Genomic DNA, 17,940 nt, shown 5'->3' with positions numbered 1-17,940 from the left:
CATCAAATCATCAGTCTTCTTTATAACAAATATTGAGCTCTGCTCAAAGCAAAAAAGAACAAATATGAAGTCAAGTGCTTCAATACTTTGAACAGTATTATTTTATTATTTTAGAGAACAGAACCAAAAAGAGACCAAAAAGCGAGTAAAGACACTTCATTATGTTTACAACTACAAATAAACTTAATTCTCAGTTTGTTCATTGAAAATTGGCCGTCACTTCATCTTAATAAAATCATTTTAATATTTGATCTCAGCGAGTTCCTCTCAAAGTCTAGACAGCGTCGTAATTACATGACTGGCCTCCGGCCTCCACCTTTTATCTATCTCGTTTATTTAGCACACAACGTTCTTCCATCACACGCTCTGGCAACCTGACACGAAGTAAGTGATGAGTAGTCATTTCACGAAGATTAAGAAACATTTACGTTTTAGATCCACGATGCAGTGAAGCTGACGGCCGCCTGAATGGCAGCGATGAACTCGATGAGATTTGTTTTGCAAATAGAAACCCTTATCAGGTGACAAAAACGACGAAAATAGGACTTTCTCCGACAAACTTATTTGGTGGCCATACGCTACTTTTTCTTGGCAAATATTTATCGCCTTTCCTGTTTCTTACACTGCTTTGTTAGTAAATAAATCATTTTAATATTAACAGCAACAGTTGCCATTTATTATCTGGGGGTCATCAACCTTGCAGGGCTGCTGTCCAAAGTAATCCAGGTGCCAAGCGCTTTGATTTGGGGCCCTGTTTGTGACCACATGCGTACATTAGCTGGAGTTGAGTGGGGAGTCTAAACTAGTAAAATATCCAGATCGCATTTTAGGCTCCAATTAATTCCGTCTTGTTGGAATCCACAGTTCCCCTCAATTCACCCGGGAAGAACTCATGCAGCCGTAGAAGTAGAATATCCTGAAAACTGTGTTGTATTTCTGCAATTCAACTTAAAAGGTAAATTTGACATATTATAAGGTATAAACACATAATATGCAAATAAATATATTTCATTATTAGAGCTCTGTAGACATGACAAAACATGACTATAGTCACATTTATACTCTTTATTTGCAACATATTGCGCAACTGCAGGGTCTTGAGACACATGCTAACTCGCAAACTAGAGAGCTAGCGACCTAAACGGTAGCCTTCAAGTTATTTCCTTTAAACTTAAATAGCCAAAAACTTACCACTTCCACACGGATAGGGAGGATAACTATTAACAGTTATTTAACCTTTAACATGAACATTAATCAAACGTAATATTTTTTTTCTGGGTACATGATACCATACAGCATCCATATCAAACTTGCGCGGGCTGCACTAACATTAAACTTTCATATCAAGGCGGGGGCCTCAAACTAGTGTCCTGCGGGCCACACTTGGCCCGTGGGCCGCGTGTTTGAGACCCCTGTTCTATAGTGCTCTTCTGATGGTGACTCTGGGACCTTTGTTGCCAAATCAGATGCAAAACTTGCTCTCATCAGAAAAAAAAGACTTTTGACCACTGGGCAACAGACCAGTCCTCCTTTCCTCTTGCCCAGGATTCCAGGAGCCTTCTATTAAGGCCAGGTTTGACAACAGGAATTCAATATTTTAAGCTCGTGTCCAGCATCGGTGCACTCCTTATGAAGTTCTCCCGCACTTTTGAACGGCCCTTTCTAGAACACAACACATCTACACACAACAGGTTAATGCATCACATCACAATTACTAAACGCTGAACATAAAATTTGTTGTTTGCATACAAGTGTCCGCAGGGTATGCTGGGTAGTCATGTGGCAACAAAAACATGAACCATGACTGATAAAACATTGCATCTCAGGAGTATGTGAATGTCTCTCCTTGTTGACTTCCTTGATGACCGTCTCCACATGTTTGGCAAACTAACAAAAATGCAACAAACGCCGCATGTTGGGGGAAAGAGAGTGCCACAAGCTACCCAGCATGCCTTGCGGCGGCAATATATAGTGTCCTTTAGTCATGGGTGTCGTAGATACTGTATATGTTTATTTATGTGCCCACGTGGTGCAGTAGGTAGGTTGTATCATGTGTAATATGGAAACGGATTAAAACATGTGGCCCGCGGGCTGCATTTGGCCCTCCTCTGTTCAATGGAAAATACACTCTGTTGACATTGCTCTGTCTCTGTGCCCTTGCCCGGTCTCCGCAGGTGAGCAGGATACTCTACAGCTTTGCCACAGCGTTTCGGCGGTCCGCGAAGAAGGCGGCGTTGGCGTCCCAGCAGGCTGCCCCCCTCACGCCCGACAGCGACTTGTTTACCTTCACCGTCAGCCTGGAGATCAAGGAGGATGACGGCAAGGGCACGTTCAGGTACGGTCAAGTTATATATAAGAATCCTCTAAAACAATTCCTGGTTCCAGACAGTGATCGCGGCACACTAGTGTGCCTTGAGAAATTGTCAGGTATGCCGTGAGGAATTATCCAATATCACTTTTTATAATTAACATTTATTAATCATCATTTGCAAATATCATGTCAATATCCACGTAGTATATGTGGACCCAAATATTCCATTTGCATTTGGTTTATTTGCTCAAACAGAAAGAATTTAACCGTTGTATACGCCTCATTCCCGAAAGAATAGTTCCAATCCGAATGAATATATAATCGGATTAATAGGGGTGGAATATTCCTTTCCCCAATCCGATTGAGGTATCTTGTAGCCACTCAAACGGAAAGTTGTCAGGGTGCGTTTTTCTTTGGCTCCATTTTGGCTTTTTGGTAAAACAAAACTAATCATAAATGTTTATTTATTCCTTTCATCATTTATATGCATCTAGGATTGTAAAACTCTAAAAACATGTTTTGTGTTGACATTTGTGGCTTCCTGGAGCGGATGAAGTGGATTGACATGATTTCTTAAGGGAACAAGAAATTTGGTTAGCATCTGTTTTGGTTAGAGTCGTGACACTAACCAAGGTTCCACTGTAGCAGACTAGATTTAGCTCCAGAACTCTGCCCTGTCCTCTTCAGTTGCCACTGAGTACTAAGTGTATTGCTGCTCACCACCAATGATAATTTAAGATGATTGACACAACAGATGGAATCTGAGTCACGGTGCACGCAACTATGGTGCATTCAAGGACCGCAAAACAAAGTCCAACAACCCAATGCCTTGTGACAAAACATTATCGACAGTGCTAGAAATTATTAACTGTGAGAAAATAAATCATAAATTAAATGAGGTAAAAGAAATAATTCTGTGAATTTGCAGCATAAATCTAAAGGTTTTGTGTTACAATGTAGGCAAATTGGTGTACTGCCTAATTGTAATTTGTAGTTGTAGTAGTAGTTGAAGTTATACTCAGGGCAGAAGTCAGCATCTGTGAGCAGCAGTATGGTTTCATACCAAAAAAGAGTTCTACAGATGCAGTATTTGCTTCTACATTTTAAGAATGTTCATAGAGAAGGTCAGAGGGAGCTGCATTGGGTCTTTGTAGATCTGGAGAAAGCCTAGGACAGGGTGCCTACAAAGGAACTGTGGTATTGTATGAGGACTTCTGGAGTAACAGAGAAGTATGTTGAAGTGGTGCAGGACATGTATGAGGACTGGAAGACAGCGGTAAGATGTGCTGGAGGTGGGAGTGCATCAGGCATCAGCTCTGAGCCCCTTCTTGTTTGCTATGGTGATGGACAGGCTGACATATGAGCTGAGACAAGAATCTCCATGGACTATGATATTTGCAGTTGGGATTTGTAGTGAGAGTAGGGAACAGGTGGAGGAGATGCTAGAAGAGTGGAGGTTTACCCTGGAAAGGAGAGGAATGAAGATATATACATACATATATATATATATATATATATATATATATATATATATATATATATATATATATATATATATATATATATATATATATATATATATATATATATATATATATACACATATATACACGTATATGTGTGTGTGTGTGTGTATGTATATGTGTATATATATGTGTATGTATATATGTGTATATATGTATATGTGTGTATATATATGTATGTATATATATATATATGTATGTATATATATGTATATGTATATATATATATATGTATATATATATGTATACATATATATATATGTGTGTATATATATATATATATATATATATATATATATATATATATATATATATATGTGTGTATATATATATATATATATATATACACAGTGAAGAAAATAAGTATTTGAACACCCTGCTATTTTGCTATTTCTCCCACTTAGAAATCATGGAGGGGTCTGAAATTTTCATCGTAGGTGCATGTCCACTGTGAGAGAGATAAACTAAAAAGAAAAATCCAGAAATCACAATGCATGATTTTTTTAACAATTTATTTGTGTGATACAGCTGCTAATAAGTATTTGAACACCTGAGAAAATGAATGTTAATATTTGGTACAGTAGCCTTTGTTTGCTATTACAGAGGTCAAACGTTTCCTGTAGTTTTTCACCAGGTTTGCACACACTGCAGGAGGGATCTTGGCCCACTCCTCCACACAGATCTTCTCTAGATCAGTCAGGTTTCTGGGCTGTCGCTGAGAAACACGGAGTTTGAGCTCCCTCCAAAGATTTTCGATTGGGTTCAGGTCTGGAGACTGGCTGGGCCATGCTAGAACCTTGATATGCTTCTTACGGAGCCACTCCTTGGTTTTCCTGGCTGTGTGCTTCGGGTCGTTGTCGTGTTGGAAGACCCAGCCACGACCCATCTTCAATGCTCTGACAGAGGGAAGGAGGTTGTTCCCCAAAATCTCACAATACACGGCCCCAGTCATCCTCTCTTTAATGCAGTGCACTCGTCCTGTCCCATGTGCAGAAAAACACCCCCAAAGCATGATGCTACCACCCCCATGCTTCACAGTAGGGATGGTGTTCTTCGGATTGTACTCTTCATTCTTCTTCGTCCAAACACGCTTATTGGAATTATGACCAAAAAGTTCTATTTTGGTCTCATCTGACCATAAAACTTTCTCCCATGACTCCTCTGTATCATCCAAATGGTCATATGCAAACTTAAGACGGGCCTTGACATGTGCTGGTTTAAGCAGGGGAACCTTTCGTGCCATGCATGATTTCACATCATGACGTCTTAGTGTATTACCTACAGTAACCTTGGAAACGGTGGTCCCAGCTCTTTTCAGGTCATTGACCAAGTCCTGTCGTGTAGTTCTGGGCTGATTCCTCACCTTTCTTAGAATCATTGAGACCCCACGAGGTGATATCTTGCATGGGGCTCCACTCCGATTGAGATTGACCGTCATGTTTAGCTTCTTCCATTTTCTAATGATAGCTCCAACAGTGGACCTTTTTTCACCAAGCTGCTTGGTAATTGCTCCGTAGCCCTTTCCAGCCTTGTGGAGGTGTACAATTTTGTCTCTGGTGTCTTTGGACAGCTCTTTGGTCTTCGCCATGTTACAAGTTAAAGTCTTACTGATTGTATGGGGTGGACAGGTGTCTTTATGCAGCTAACGACCTCAAACAGGTGCATCTGATTCAGGATGATACATGGAGTGCAGGTGGACTTCTAATGGGCAGACTAACAGGTCTTTCAGGGTCAGAATTCTAGATGATACACAGGTGTTCAAATACTTATTTGCAGCTGTATCACACAAATAAATTGTTAAAAAATCATGCATTGTGATTTCTGGATTTTTCTTTTTAGTTTATCTCTCTCACAGTGGACATGCACCTACGATGAAAATTTCAGACCCCTCCATGATTTCTAAGTGGGAGAAATAGCAAAATAGCAGGGTGTTCAAATACTTATTTTCTTCACTGTATATATGTATATATATATATATATATATATATATATATATATATATATATATATATATATATATATATATATATATATGTATATGTATATATATATATATATATATATGTATATATATATATATATATATATATATGTATATGTATATATATATATATATATGTATATGTATATGTGTGTGAGTGAGAGGGACCCAAGTGGAAGGGAAGAGTGAGGTTACAGGGAGAAGAGATACAGAATTTGGAGAATTTGAAGTACCTGGGCTCAACAGTCCAGAACAACAGATATTATGAAAAGGAGGTGAAGAAGCAGAATAAAGCAGAACTGAAGGTAGCAGAGATGAGGATGCTGGGGTTCTCATTGGGAGTGACCAGGATAGATAGGATCAGGAAGGAGTACATCAGAGGGACATTACATGTTAAGGCCTTGGAGATGAAGTCCTTTAGGCCAGACTGAGATGGTTGGGACATGTCCAGAGGAGAGATAGTCAAAATATTGGTAGAAGGATGCTGCCAGGTAGGAGGCGTAGAGGAAGACCAAAGAGGAGCTTTATGGATGTAGTGAAGGAAGACATGAGAGAGCTGAATGCAGAAGACATGGAGGAGATGGGTTTGCTGTGGCGATCCCTGAAGGGAAAACCCAAAGAGAAAAAAGAAGAAGTCTAATAATAATTCGTCATGAATTCTGTGTATTTTTAGACGAAAAAGACTAGGCTGGCCAAAATGGCCCCCAAGCAGCACTCTGGGTCCCCGTGTGTTATGAAACTATGCCCTCAATGAATTTCTTGGAAGTCTGAAACAAAGATATCCTTTAAATTAGGAGCCACCACGTTCTCTCTCACATGATGAGCGCTGATGAAGATCATGTGTTTGCTTCCTTCAACCTGTGTTATTTTTATTTGACCGCGGCTCGACTCCTGCTTAATTTATCCAGGATAGACTTTTCTTGTATGGGTTACAATCTCTCATTTTTCTCTCAGTGGATGAATAAAAGAAAGAATAGTTGAATATTTCCCGCTGTTTAATTCATCTCCACGCTTGTCATTGGTCAGTCACACCGGCTTGCTATGGATTTGGTGTTTTATGGGCTATGATTGATTTACGCTGCTTGGTCTTCTTCCAGCGCCGTGGCGAAGGACAAGGACAAGCAGAGCTTCAAGCTGCGAGCAGGAATGGGCAAGAAAATTGTCATTTACGTGCAGCAGACGTCCAACAAGGAGCTGGCCATTGAGAGGTATCAATACACATGCACATACGTTGATCGATGCACGCGTGGATGACACGCTGGCGACACGCTCGCCTCATCTCATTTGGGTTAGAGCAGCCGCTGTCGCCGATAAACACCCAGGGCGCCTTCCTTACGCGTGTTACACTTCATATGTTCCAGCTTTTACAAAAGCGTGATGGATGTCAAGTCTCCCGCTCTCTGCGGTGTCCTCATTTTCCATGGTTGCATAAATCTCCCTGCTGGTGCTTTGTCATGATATGCGGCACCCAGACAGGATGACATGTTAAATATCCTCCAAGACACTCGCTATGTGTTATGTCATGCTACGCTCTTTACCTGTGTTTCTCTCAGTGGGAGTCAAATCATCTTCTCTTCCTCTAGAAATAATGTTTTTTTTCCTCCATAGGTGTTTTGGTCTTCTGCTCAGCCCTGGGAAGAATGTAAAGAACAGTGACATGCACCTTCTGGACCTGGTGGGTGAACATTTATTCCTGGGGTGTTCAAAGTGCAGGGTAGGGGCCATTTGTCGCTTGTGTATGTTGTTTTTACTGGCCCACAGCACATTTAAAAAATGTCATATAATGTAAAAAAAAAACAAAAAAAACTGCACGGTGGATGAGTGGTTCGAGTGTTGGACACACAGTCAGGAGATCTGAAAGATCTGGGTTCGAAACTCCACCGGACATCGTGTCGTGCGTGTTTGCGTGGTTTTCCTCCATAGGTGTTTTGGTCTTCTGCTCAGCCCTGGGAAGAATGTAAAGAACAGTGACATGCACCTTCTGTACCTGGTGGGTGAACATTTACTCCCGGGGTTTTCAAAGTGCAGGCTAGGGGCCATTTGTCGCTCGTGTATGTTGTTTTTACTGGCCCACAGCACATTTAAAAAATGTCACAGTCAGGTAAAAAAATCATGTTACCTCATTTTATTATCACAAAGTTGAAATGTATATGTATAATGTATATGTATGTGTTATGTTTAAATATGAAATTAAAAATGTTGTGAGAAAACAGAACATTATGACGTCATTTGGGGAAAATTAGCTTGGGGAAAAGTTCTAATATTTGGGAATTTTGGTTTGGTTTTGTTTCTTTCTGCTTTCTCTTGATTACAGAGTCGCTATATAAAGTCAAAATATCGTGAGAAGAAAAATTGCATATTTAGGATAGAATTTTTTTTAGAATTAGACAGCCTATGGGATCCTACGACTCTTTTTTTTGGGGGGGGGGGGGGGGCGTCTGCCACTTTGCTCTTTTGTTCTATCAACCCACAGGAAGTCTTCTTCATCCAACTCAGCAGCAATCTGCAGCAATCCCTGTTGAAAGAGAGAAAGCTCTTTTGCCTTTGTCATCGTGACTTGCCACTAAATCCCATTCAATCCAAATTTTTAGCAACATTCTGCCTTGTAATGACTGTACTATGAACTTTTGATCAGCTGATGAACAGCCTATTCCACTCGAATGCTTCTTTGCGGTAGATTGACATTTTTGTCTCACTCCAATGTCTTCTTGTTGTAGTTTGGAGCGCTGCTTAAGATCCAACCGTGCAAAATGTGCATTCATGCACTATTCTTAACCTTTGATCATATGATATAGAATTCAGCAAAGTGACTTTTAAAGTTAATGCTAATTATGGAGTGTATATGAGTTATGTATGTGCGGCCATTAGCTCATTTCCTCCTGTGTGTGTGACCCTGTAGGAATCAATGGGAAAAAGCTCGGACGGGAAGTCTTACATCATCACAGGAAGTTGGAACCCCAGCACGCCCCAGTTCCAGGCCGTGAACGAGGAGACGCCCAAAGGTAAACTTGAGAAACTTTATTTGAAAAAGATGACGAACGGGCCCTCACACCCCCACGCGAATCGGGGTTCACGTGAGTCGGCGGGCACGTGGATGAAGTACTTGGTACTAGTATCCCTGGTTTGAGAAGGTGTATCGAGCAGATTTTACTATGCACAATATTTATCCAGCAGGGGGAGCCAACTTAGTCGACGTATGAATTTTCAACCAGGAGGGGGCGGCCATGTAGTCATGGCCTGTCTGATGCCGAAACCTAATATCAAAAAATGGGGCTGATGGAACCATGTCGAAGGTGGTTATGGCTGTTATACATTTCCACCAGTGGGGGCGCCATGGGATAATTTTTTTTCTAAATGAATTTGGGGTGCGGGCCAGTCAATTCAGAGTGGTCCACAGGCATGGATTCTTACTTCCTGTATAAGGTTTAATCCACATGTGACCATCTGCAGTCAAATTAGGACGCTTTGATGGTCAATGGCGAAGACGGAGAAGTTGCCGCCATGCCACGCCCACACCGCTGCTATAATAACAAAGCACCTATTCCAGTAGTTCTTTTGCTTGGCTGATGAATGCTTTGAACTCCTTACATAACACCTTGCATAGTTTTCCTACTCCGTTCACATTTATTGACATTTCCCAGATAAATTCATGTATATGACCACGGCGGTGGACCTCGTCATCACCGAGGTGGAGGAGCCGGTGCGTTTCCTCCTGGAGACCCGGGTCAGGGTGTGCTCCCCCAACGACCGCCTCTTCTGGCCCTTCAGCAAGCGAAGCCACACCGAGACCTTCTACCTGAAACTACGACAAGTACGAGCACTCACGGTGGGAAAAGTGAAAGTCGTCTTATTTGGATGCTGATTCTTTCCTCCAGATGGAACGCAAAGAGCGCAAGAGTCCTTCCTCGGACACGCTTTACGAGGTGCTGAGCTTGGAAAGCGAGACAGAGAGAGAGAAACGCAAGACCACAGCCAGTCCTGGCATCCTTCCTGGGGGGTCAGGTTCTGTGGTTCCCTCTCCGCCTGAGGACGACGAAGAGGAAGGTAATTTGGCATCTGGCTTTTTCTCTCAGATGCTCTCGGATGAAGAAACCTCCCATAGAAACCTATAGATACCTGAGTACCAGAGGCTCAAGGCCGTCCGCCCCATCCCCCCACCAGCCCCCATCTCATGTCACTAGCTCACATGTGGTCCATATGGAGGCTGCTCAGCATCATTACCTTCAAGGCTGCCATGTTGGTGCAACTTGGTGCTCTTTTGTTCATTTATTTTTAATTGCATCATCTCCACAATACCATTCCATTTCATGCACGGATATGGCAAGCTGGGCTGGGGTGACTTCCGCCTGTCCCGTGAATATTCGCAGGGCGGGGTTGGGACCGATTGTGGCCGTGCCCCCGCTGGCTGCTGGGACACAGTGGCCCGCTCGGGGTGGCCTGGGCCGTGGGATGTTTTTGTCTGGTTTGCCTGCCCTTCCCAAGGGGTCCCGATGGGACCGCTTGATGCTGGGGCTTGTGCTCGGGGCGCGGTTTGTGGTGCTTTTATATTTATATTTATATTAAAAAATTGTTAGAATGCACATTTTTTTTACATTTTAACTTATTTTTGCATTTCTTCCCTCTGAATTAAATTTTCATTTTGTACATTTTCTTCTTTGTAATTGTGATTTTATTTTCATTATCTTTTGGCTTTATTTTTATAATATAACTTTTTTTTCGTGGGATTTTGTCTGGTTTGCCTGCCCTTCCCAAGGGGTCCCGCTGGGTCCCGCTTGATGCTGGGGCTTGTGCCGGGGGCGTGGTTTACGGTGCTTCCCATTTACATTTACATTTACATTTACATATAAAATTATTTTAAAAAATTGTTAGAATGCAATATGCAATGTTTTTAAATATTTTAAGTTATTTTTGCATTTCTTCCCTCTGAATTAATTTTTCATTCTGTACATTTTCTTCTTTGTAATTGTGATTTTATTTTCATAATATTTTGGCTTTATTTTTATAATATAAATTTTTCCCCAGCCTGTCTCATATTAATGCAACTTAAACATCCTTTTCCTTTAATAGTTCATCATTATGCTAGTAAAATACGACCTATCTGATCTATTTGGGCGTATTCTTGTCAAATTTACTGTTTTTGATTTTTCTTTTCCTTGTCAAATATTATCTTTAGAATGTGGCCAATAGAAAAACAACCCTGGTCCACACATGGACCCCCACATTGTGGACACCCGTCTAATGCTTTAATAACAGCTGTGGCGATCGAGGCGATTCCACGGTGTGAAATCATTCCAAAGTGCGTGTTCTTGCTGTCTAGATAATGACGAGCCATTGCTGAGCGGTTCCGGCGACGTCTCCAAAGAGTGTGCGGAGAAGATCCTGGAGACCTGGGGAGATTTGCTAACTAAGTGGTATGCCTTCTTTGGTCTTTTTAGTAGTTTTAACTGCTCTTTGTTTTCAATCAATAAACAGGAAGTGAACGCTGTTAATGAAAGCTGTTAATAGTATTTTATTGTCATTATTTCTTTTTGATTGTAGTCGTCATACTCGCTCTGAACTCATTCAATTCCAGCCGTTTTGTCAGAAGGCAACCCTTTCCGATGGTGCCACTCCACAGTAGAAGGGATCATGTTTGGTGCAGCTTTAAGCCGAAAAAGCGAAAAAGTGCATTTATAAGAGCGCGGCCTGCATCGCTCCCATCGAAATACACGCTCCGCAGCAACCAGGAAGTGAAAAGGCATCTTGTAGCGCCGACATTAGTAGCGTTACACATTGCAGGGAAATTTTAATTTTAATCAGTTGCAAATGTGAAAATTGTAAATACTTCACGGTTATTTTCATACAAAACATTAAATCGGAATGTTTTTCCCGATTCCCAATGACGCTCCATGCAAAGTCAGCCCTGGCTGGAAAACATTTGGACACAAGTAAACATTTTTCATAGAAGATGAAGATTTAAGCAACACTGTAAAAAAACAAACCAAAACAATGTAGTTGATTTCCCGGCTGCAACCAGCAGAGGCGCTGTTGAGTCTATCTCCACTCATGAAACGGAGAGCCATTGTTATTGCCAGAGCACCCAACCTCTGCTCTTCCCTGTCTTTCCCAGGCATTTGAACCTATCTGTGCGGCCCAGGCAGCTTCCGGCCCTGGTGCGGAGCGGCATTCCCGAGGCACTCCGAGGGGAGGTGTGGCAGCTCCTGGCCGGCTGCCACAACAACGACCACCAGGTGGAGGAGTATCGCACGCTCATCACAAAGGTAAGCGTAAACCAACCACACCAACGGCTCCATCTAGTCTTTTTTTTTATTAGTAGGAGTGGTTAGCTTATTTTTTACCAGCTACGCAAGGCTGGTCTTTTATTCATTCATTCATTCATTTTCTACCGCTTTTTTGTCACGAGGGTCGCAGGGGTGCTGGAGCCTATCCCAGCGGTCTTTGGGCAAGAGGCGGGGTACACCCTGGACTGGTGACCAGCCAATCACAGGGCACATATAGACAAACAACCATTCACACTCACATTCATACCAATTAACCTAGCATGTTTTTGGAAAACATGCTAGGAGGAAACCCACGCATGCACGGGGAGAACATGCAAACTCCACACAGAGATGGCCGAGGGTGGAATTGAACCCTGGTCTCCTAGCTGTGAGGTCTGCGCGCTAGCCACTCGAACACCGTGCCGCCTGGCTGGTCTTTTATGTGAGATATAAATATATACAGTATGAAACAGTGATATACATATAATGATATATCCAGATGATGTACTGTATGTGTATGTGCAGTACTTCTGCTGTGTAAAAGTAAAAGTGCCAGAGGTGACTCAGCTCTGTCGAGTGCTGAGTACACAGTGCATCCCCGTGTCGTTTTTCTCCACTGCTACCCTTGCTTACGTAAGTAAAGGTAACATCCCAAGGCCATAAGGATGGTTCCCAGGTGGTCAGAAGATGTTGTTGGTTTTGCCCCCACCCCCCCGCCCGTCTGCCCCTTGGACCACTCCTGGCCTTCTTTTCACATCTATCTCTAGTTCCCGTCCAAGAACAACAAGAACACGTCTGTTAGCATGGATGCTATGAATGGAATGTCAGCCCTCCCTGAAGACGGCATCACAGTAACATAATGCTGCTGGGTTTTTGTTATTATTAATGAGACAGGAAGTTGGAAAACGCTTTTAAAGTATTCCGGGTTTAGCTCACGTGCACTTTCTGAAGGTAACCAGACTGGTTGAATGAGTGGGGTGGATGAGGCACTTTGATTTTGCTCCCATTTTCATCAGCTCAACTCAAATAATAAAATAAATTTAAAAAAAGATAAAAAACTCAATAAAATATATTTTTGTCTTTTTTTTCTATTTTACTTCTGGTTTTTATTTATTGTATATTTTTTATTAAGTAAAGATGGAAAACGGTTTTATTGTATTATTTTATTATTTATTGTAAAAAAAAATATTATTTCATTTAGATGGAAAAACTTTTCCAAAATGTACACAAAAGTCCTGAAATGTTGTTCACAATTGTGTCCTTAGCACATTCGTAATTCATATTTCATCCACCTTACATGAGACTGTGTGCCTTAGCTTGGCTCCAACAAAAGGTCACTATGGTTTATCTGTATTTGAGGGTGGAGGCTTTGAATTTTACGGCTTTCACTCATTGGTTTATCCAAATGTATATTTATTAATACATCACTGCTGCTTTATGGTTGACTATGAATGTTATGAATGCTTAATAGAAATGTTAAGCACCTTTTGCCTCGCATCTTCACGCATAAAAATGACGAAATTAAATGAAATAAACCAGTAGTAGTCTACTGGTCACTAGATGTCAGTAATATTACATTGATGAGACCTTAGCCACAGCAGGAAGTACTGTCCAGAACAGGAAGTGGAAGCACACAATTAAAATATTCCACTTACTTCGGTGTAAGTGGAATAGTGACGCCTGAATTGTGTCCAGATCGGGCAAGGTGATCTTGTCACGGTGTCAGTGGTACCGTGATGGGGGTGGGGTTAAGTTATGGGCAGATGGACAACAAACCTAGCTGCACGTTTTGCAGTGTCCCTTTATTGTGGCCAGCCTGAGGCAATGATCTTGCTGTCTAATCATTATCATAATCTTGACGTGCCACCCCGGGGGGTGGGTGAATGATCAATTTGACACAGATTGCTGAAGAATATTGAAGAGATATTATATATATATATAATATTGTGTACATGGAAAAAGTTTGAGATACATATTCACGTTCAGCTCATGATAAATGGGAGCCAAAACCAAATTGTTGCATTTATATTTGGTGTTTATGAAGTAGTAATTAAGACATAATAGCATGAAAGGCTAAAACGATGAAACATGTACGATAACCAGTGCAACCAGTCCAAAGATCGTGGTAATGTTCATGGTGTAGTTTGTTTCAATTGCATTTCCTTTATTGTTTATTTGTGAGGAATAAATGGATAGCGGTCCGTCCTGTAGGTTCGACTTTATAAAAAAAGTAACATTTTGTCTTGTTTGTTTTCTTTAATTAATCAAAGAAAGTACTGTGGGAGACCCTAACAACATATTACGTAATGAAAGTCCTTTTTTTTCTCCATTACTATTAATAATGAACGTATCTTCTCATGTAGTAATTAACCAATTAAATATTCAATCTACTGTTTTTTTTTTAAATATTTTGTATGCATACCATCCACATGCCAGCTTTCAATTAGTTGTGTTGTCTGTGTGTGTGTCTGTGTGTGTATGTACACACATTGCGTCCTAGCAAGCCACCTCTTTGACCTGCGGACTTGGTGGCCTCGGCTTTGCGGGAACATGGTGTCCATCTGCATCTATGACGAGGGCTGTTGATACCGGAGGTGGGAATAGTTAGACACGGATGCTAATTGACACCAAAAGCAAAACTCACGAGGCTATTGTCACCATGGCCCACTTTATTTGCAGTGTTTCCCAGCGCACTTAAACGCAGCAAATTGTACTTCCGGATTAGACTTAGAAAGTGAGGGATAAGAACATACACTTAATCTTGTTCTTTATTTTTCTTTATTTACACCACACACATAATAAAGACATTGTTGTGATGCTCGAAGTGTTCCTGAATGCATCTTGCTGTATTCAAAGGTGTCGCACAGGAAGCATGATGGTGATGCACATTTGCATATTTGGGGTTGGAATTGCACTGCTGTCAGAATAAAGCTATAAAAGGGCGTCGGATCCATCGTGACTCTGTGGGGGGGGCTGCACTGTACCTCCGTACGGAGATGCCTCAAGCCTCAATCGTACTAAACACGGAACAGAGTCCATGAAATGAATTAGTTCCCTCATTTCACGCTATTATTGACAGCCCATTAAAGAACAGCCAAGTAAAATCTGAGCTGTTGGTGTTATCATGATATTTGCCCCTTCTGGGGGCAATGCCCCCCTAAATAAACGTCTAAAATGAGGAGGACATACCAAGAATATGCCATCAAAGGTTCTCCTGTCTGTCGATGATCAACAGGACGCTGTTGTGTGACTGTCAGGAACACATGACATGTGTCCCACTCGGTGGTCCACGTGGTGCATGACATGCATTGTGGCCTCTGATGTGCAGTCCAGTGGGCCCCCCGCACATTTGAAGGCAATGAGAGGTCTTCATTACACTCGGCTGCGTGAAGCCCTCTCCTCCCTATTTGATGCTTACGCATCAAGGAGGGAGGGATGGATAGAGGCGCTGCTCACTGAAATTCCCAAACCCAATTGGCGCGGCATACCTTCCCTGCGCCTCGCCTGCGCCCGGTTTACAAAAATAGGACCCAATTTCACCCGTAATTGATCCACTGCTTCAGAGTAGTCAGTGTACAGCTTCGGCAGTATAGATTTACTATCCACTGAAAGTGACTCGCGTGTAGTGCAGCCTCACAATCTGGGGCTGCATGAGTGCTGCCGGCGGAGCCCAGACACACCTCCAAGATGACGAGCGCCTTGCTGAGGAAGCTGACGGTGAAGATGCGTGTTCATGTAATGGTGCATTCCTTGGCCCTCCTCTTCCAGTAGTGCCAGGGGAGGGGGCTTAGGACTTAGGGGGCACTCGCACGCCCTAGCAGGGTACCTCTGGCTGAAAGTGAGTGGTATGGTGATGTTATTTTGTGTCATGCCCTGCACACACTGCCTGAATAGGACGCTGTGCCCTTTAAATGGCAGAGGTAGAATGTGTGGGTAAGAGCATTTTTTGTTGCTCAGCGGTGCCTGACCAAAGCATAATGGGGAGCTAGCAGTGACCCCCCACCCCACACCCCCTCCCTCCGTGCTGCACCTAGCACACACATAAAGTATAAGACACATAAAGAAGAAGCCTCGGCTCAGCATCCAGGTGTCACGCCATGTCACGCTCCCGCCGCTTATCAGTCTGACTGCACATCTTCTCCCATTCCCGTCTTTCTGGCGCTCCATTCCTTTTCTCCCGTTCCCCTCCCTTTTCTCCTGACTGTCATTTATTTTTAGCTCCTCGTGTGGTGGGCAGAGGGGGTGCGTGAACGCAAAGGAGTGTGTCTGGATTTGCCGGGCGGGTAGGGGGGAGTGTGAGAGAGAAAGGTGGTGTGTATGTGTGTGTGTGTGTGTGTGTGTGTGTGAGCGAGCATGTTTGGGTCTCCATCACGCGACAGCAAATTGCTCTGCACGAGACAAACTCTGCAGCCTCCAGAAAGTCATTGGAGTGAGGATATGGGATGGTGCGGCATGTGCAATATTAATGTCCCGTGCGGCTGCTAATTTTAGCGCGGGATCCCGTGTAATTAGATGTAATCATAGCAGCACACATCCGTTAAGACTCCGAGCAACATGGCTGATAACTTGTTAAGGAGACCCAATTTCAAATTAGGCCTGAAATGGAGTGCCTGAGCAGCTCCATCGAGCTTATCGCAGAGAACTGTCTGCTCAGAGGGGCATTATTGTTTTTGCTGGCTCATGGTAGCTTTCAAAAACAGGACGTGTGCTAGGCTGGACCTGCAGCATCTGCAAAATCTGCTGGACCAAAAGGAATCTGTGTAGGTCTTTCCCATTTATTGCATTGAAACTCAGACGGGGGGGGCCATATTACACTAGTTTTCTACCAAGTATCAAAGGGCCGTCTGCATGGTGGGCGAGTGTTTACCATGTCGGCCACGCAGTCAGGAGACCTGGGTTCGAATCCCTGCGTGCATTGGTTTTCTCCGTGGACTACGCTTCCCTCCCCCTTTCCAAAAACATATTAGCTTTACTAGCCACTCTAAATTGTCCATAGACTGTGGGTGGGAATGGTTGTTTGTCTATATGTGTGCTCAGGGTGTACCCCGCCTCTCGCCCAAAGACAGCTGGGATAGGCTCCAGCGTACCCCCACCTTAGTGAGGATAAGCGGTATAAGAAATGAATGGATTGATGGCATCAAAGGTCCCACAATAGTTTAATCAAAGTGTGACTAAAATCTAGTCTCGACATTTTCAAAGTGTTTTTAGTAGAGTAGTAGTAGTAGTAGTACTACTAGAGTAGTAGAGTTTAGTAGAGATGTCCCGATCAAGGTTTTTAAAAATTCATTCATTTTCTACCGCTTTTTCCTCACGAGGGTCGCGGGGGGTGCTGGAGCCTATCTCAGCTGTCTTCGGGCGAGAGGCGAGGTACACCCTGGACTGGTCGCCAGCCAGTCACAGGGCACATATAGACAAACAACCATTCACACTCACATTAATACCTATGGACAATTTGGAGTCACTAATTAACCTAGCATGTTTTTGGAATGTGGGAGGAAACCGGAGTACCCGGAGAAAACCCACGCATGCACGGGGAGAACATGCAAACTCCACACAGAGATGGCCAAGGGTGGAATTGAACCCTGGTCTCCTAGCTGTGAGGTCTGCGCGCTAACCACTAGTCCGCCAGAAATTTCTATCCTCTAACTCTGAAAACATATCACAGATGTTCATTTAAAGGGATAGTAGTTGTTGTTTACATGAGTTGTATGACATCCTCATTAGCAGCGTACTACAGCAAGGGTGACTTACCCCACCATGCCCACCAAACTGGACCCTTGAATCCACTTCTGGTCGGAGATCTGTGCCCCACATAGTTCCGCTTAGCTGCTGGGGTCATTTCCCAACAACGAAGCGGAACCACGT

At 42.8% G+C, this 17,940-nt stretch overlaps 1 protein-coding gene across 2 annotated transcripts in view; it reads left to right on the top strand.

The window, feature by feature from the left end:
• LOC131106848 (rab GTPase-activating protein 1) overlaps positions 1-17,940 on the top strand; it is a 74,464-nt gene that overhangs the window by 13,999 nt on the left and 42,525 nt on the right. For both annotated transcript variants that reach the window (XM_058056309.1, XM_058056308.1), the window contains 8 exons: positions 2,175-2,335; positions 6,913-7,023; positions 7,424-7,490; positions 8,715-8,817; positions 9,457-9,626; positions 9,691-9,859; positions 11,133-11,226; positions 11,925-12,075. In XM_058056309.1, coding sequence (XP_057912292.1) covers positions 2,175-2,335; positions 6,913-7,023; positions 7,424-7,490; positions 8,715-8,817; positions 9,457-9,626; positions 9,691-9,859; positions 11,133-11,226; positions 11,925-12,075 — 1,026 coding nt within the window. The remainder of the gene's footprint in view (positions 1-2,174; positions 2,336-6,912; positions 7,024-7,423; positions 7,491-8,714; positions 8,818-9,456; positions 9,627-9,690; positions 9,860-11,132; positions 11,227-11,924; positions 12,076-17,940) is intronic.

This window comes from Doryrhamphus excisus, chromosome 19 (genome assembly GCF_030265055.1).
Source record: "Doryrhamphus excisus isolate RoL2022-K1 chromosome 19, RoL_Dexc_1.0, whole genome shotgun sequence".
In the NCBI taxonomy this organism is placed as follows: domain Eukaryota; kingdom Metazoa; phylum Chordata; class Actinopteri; order Syngnathiformes; family Syngnathidae; genus Doryrhamphus; species Doryrhamphus excisus.
Note: the sequence above shows the minus strand (reverse complement) of the source record. Positions and strands in the feature narration are given on the sequence as shown.